This window comes from Stegastes partitus, unplaced genomic scaffold (genome assembly GCF_000690725.1).
Source record: "Stegastes partitus isolate 25-593 unplaced genomic scaffold, Stegastes_partitus-1.0.2 Scaffold1551, whole genome shotgun sequence".
Classification (NCBI taxonomy): domain Eukaryota; kingdom Metazoa; phylum Chordata; class Actinopteri; family Pomacentridae; genus Stegastes; species Stegastes partitus.
The window spans coordinates 16,176-19,397 of NW_007579282.1; the positions used below are offsets into that span (position 1 = coordinate 16,176).

General features: G+C 49.5%; 1 protein-coding gene across 1 annotated transcript in view; it reads right to left on the bottom strand.

Annotated features, from left to right (window-relative positions):
* Positions 1-506, bottom strand: part of LOC103371246 (TANK-binding kinase 1-binding protein 1-like) — a 15,839-nt gene extending 15,333 nt beyond the window's left edge. The window contains exons 1-2 of the mRNA XM_008300501.1: positions 273-506; positions 55-186 (exon numbers count right to left, since the gene is read on the bottom strand). Coding sequence (XP_008298723.1) covers positions 55-186; positions 273-506 — 366 coding nt within the window. The remainder of the gene's footprint in view (positions 1-54; positions 187-272) is intronic.
* Positions 507-3,222: the final 2,716 nt, after the last annotated feature.

Here is a 3,222-nt window from a genome sequence, read left to right on the forward strand (position 1 = left end):
CTAAATGAAGCTGCTGGTGCTAACTGGGGTTAGTGGTTCTGCGGGTGATGGTACCTCCTGAGTGAGCGAGTTGATCCTCTGCTGCAGGTTGGTGGTCTCTGATTGGATCACACTGGTGTCCTTGATGATGGGATCACAGGAGCAACACAGCATCCTCTCCTCTCCAAACTCACTGATCATAGGAAACTGAAGGAGAAGAAAGAGGAGAATGATGCTGTAGGAGGTGATGCGTGTTTCATGTAGCAGTCTGCTGTGTGGGTGCTGCTCTGCACCTTGACCTCGTAGTGTTTCAGTTTCCTCTTGATGCTGCTGTTCTCTCGCTCCAGACTGGCCAGCCGGGTCTTGATGTCGTGATAGGCGGCGGCCAGGGCCAATCCTGACGCCGGGTACATGTCGTCCGGCAACCGATTGGCCGTCCAGCTTATCCCGGATACCCCGACGTCGTCCCTCAGCCCCTCTCCTCCCCCCAGCAGCCCCAGCTCTCCTCGGCCGAACAGATCCATCATCAGTTAGCTGCAGGAGGACGAGGAAAGAGAGAAGGAGTTGCATGGTGGTTAAATCTCTGAGAAATGTGGTGCAAAAAGAAGGAGTTTGGGCAGACAGACAGAAAGGCTGGTCGCCATGTCAGCTCAGCACGCCACTTTGCACTCTCCACCTCGCACAGCGGGAGCACCAGGGGCAGGAAACCTGCCAAAGCCCAAGTCTTGGCTGAGGTGACAGCCAGAGACAGTGTTTGTGTGGAGAACCGGTCCAGGGCTGCTCTACAACATGTTGGACCAAACTCACCACAACATTTCACGCGATTTGATAACAACACGCCAGCTAGCTTGTTGGAGGTCAACAGACGCTTTCCTCCTCCAGATATTTGCTCCATTTCCCATTCACGTCTGTCAAAGCTCTGACACCAGAGACTAATTCAAGTCCATGCACTCTCCAGCTGTTCTGGCAGATTTGTAGGTCATCTCTGTTTAACGTGGTGGATGTGCACAGCAGCCGAGCAGCAGCTACCTCGGCTCCAGGTTGAGGCCTGTATGGAGCATCCTTTAAAGGGCCCTCTGGTGACTCGCTGTTCTGCCTTGTTAACGTGTCCACAGGGTGTTTTTTATATGCTGGGAGATATATCATGAGCTAAAAATAACCTTCCACGGTGGAGCTTTCCTTCGCTGAAGCTGCAGCGTCCCGATGATAGCCTCAAAACACGCATTCAGACATCCAGGGTTTCAACAAACCTACAAAACCAATCTGTTCATCTCACAAGCTATTCGAAACAGGATGGAATGGTTTTCATGGAAGAAGGATGTAACTCTGATAAACAGGGATGGGTTTGGGGGGTTTAATTAATGCAGCGTGGCTATTAAAGTCCAACAGCTCCAATAACTGCCCCTGGATGTTGGCTCTGAATGTCTCCAGCTGTCTCCTGTTCCAAAGTCTTCAGTCATTATAGTCTCAGTCACTAGAAGTCTGAACTGGAAGCGTGACGTGACGAAACCTTTGGAAGTCTGTAGCTGCAAGTCTAGAACCCGTCGGCTTCCAGGAACCACCTGCACAGTGTTCTGGTCGGTTCTGCAGCCAGACAGCTCACCTGCTGCCTGTTGGACGCAGAGACACTCAGAACAAATAAAATACACTGATACAGGATGCCAGTCGCATCAGCTGAAGGTTTTATTTCATCGTTTAGAGGATCTGAAGAGGAGTCTGAACCACAGGAAGTCAGGGGAGCCCGGTTCCTCCTGAGGAGATATGAGCTCTGCTGAAATCACAACTGGTGAACTTTTGGGGCTATGCTAGTGTTGTCATGCAATTCTATGTTTCAGTGTTTTTATGCATACTGTGATAAGTTAGGTCATGATTGGTGTGTGATTCGTGCACGAGGGTGATTAATTCACTTTAATGTAGACACCAGCGTGCATGTTGTTCTAGCCAGAACGACGTCTTTATTTCACTCTTTTTAAGTCAACGATCAGAAACTGTCTTGATGCCAGCCACCATTAAGCAAAACAGAAGATGAACAAACTTTGTCGCCCAGCGTTAAGCTGCCAACATTCATGTCTCTTTATCGTAGTTGTGAATATATATAAAACTCCCAGTTTTTTATGTCAGAACAATCCAACTCACTTGTCTGCACTGATGGGAATAAAGGGAACAGCGAGCTCCCCCTGAGGCTGGAGTACAATCCCCAACAGAAGACTCTGATCAGACTTTCACCAGGTGTGGCGTCGTTGCTGAAATGCATGAAGAAGCTGCAGAAGCAACATGAGGCTCAAGGAGCTGAAATATCTGTGAAACCCACGACCGTTCTGTCGATGTCAGGCAGACATGTCTCTCTCTGTTCTGCTACAAAGGAGGAGTGTCCGCCCACGTCTTTGCACTCAATGGAGAAGTTTTAGGCGATAACTCTGAAAGTTTTGCCTTTAAGCAGAACCGTTGTGCCGTTCCTCCGTGTGCTGGGACTGCACTGAGATGATGATCCAGGTTTGTAGCATGAGGCTACCAGGCTACAGCCGGACACGTACCGGTGGCTGATCTGACTGCGTACCATTAAAACTGCATTTAACCTAAACCTCTTCTCCAAAAGACTTGAAATGCTGAGCCTGAGGAGATGCTAATGAGCTCTGCAGCACATTAACATTTCATCCCACAGAGTTCACAGCGTCCTCCTTTGCACACATGCACAGGTCGACTCTGTGCAGGAGAGCAGTTCTTCTGTCGCAGACGGCTTTTAGTTCAGACTGAGGCCTTGACATGTCCACAGGAGCTGGAAACATTTACGCTTGTGTGAAGAATGGGCAGTAATCCTGAAGGCGAGAAAGAAAACGACAGAACAAACTGTGTTGCAGTTTCTGCAGCTCCTCTGTTGTCCTTGGCACAAAGTCAGCTACAGCAGCTACTTGCTAGCCGGTGAGCATTAGGAGCAGTGATGAATGGGAGGTCGCAGGGTTAGGGTTAGGTCCCCTCTGTGCATCCAGGTGTAGGTATGAGGAGGTCGGGGTGGATGGATGGCGCTGAACCTTCTACCCTTCATACTTCTGACTGCTGTCAGCCGCCAGACAGTCACTGCTGTCGGCCGCTACGTGCCAAGAAGTAGTTACGACTCCTACAGCCTGAACACAGCTGAGAGAATTAAATCACACTTATTGTTTATCTCACAGCAAACGAGGCTTTGTTATCTACGATCAGACGGCCACTTAAGGACTTTGATACTAGCTTGAAAATTCCCATTTT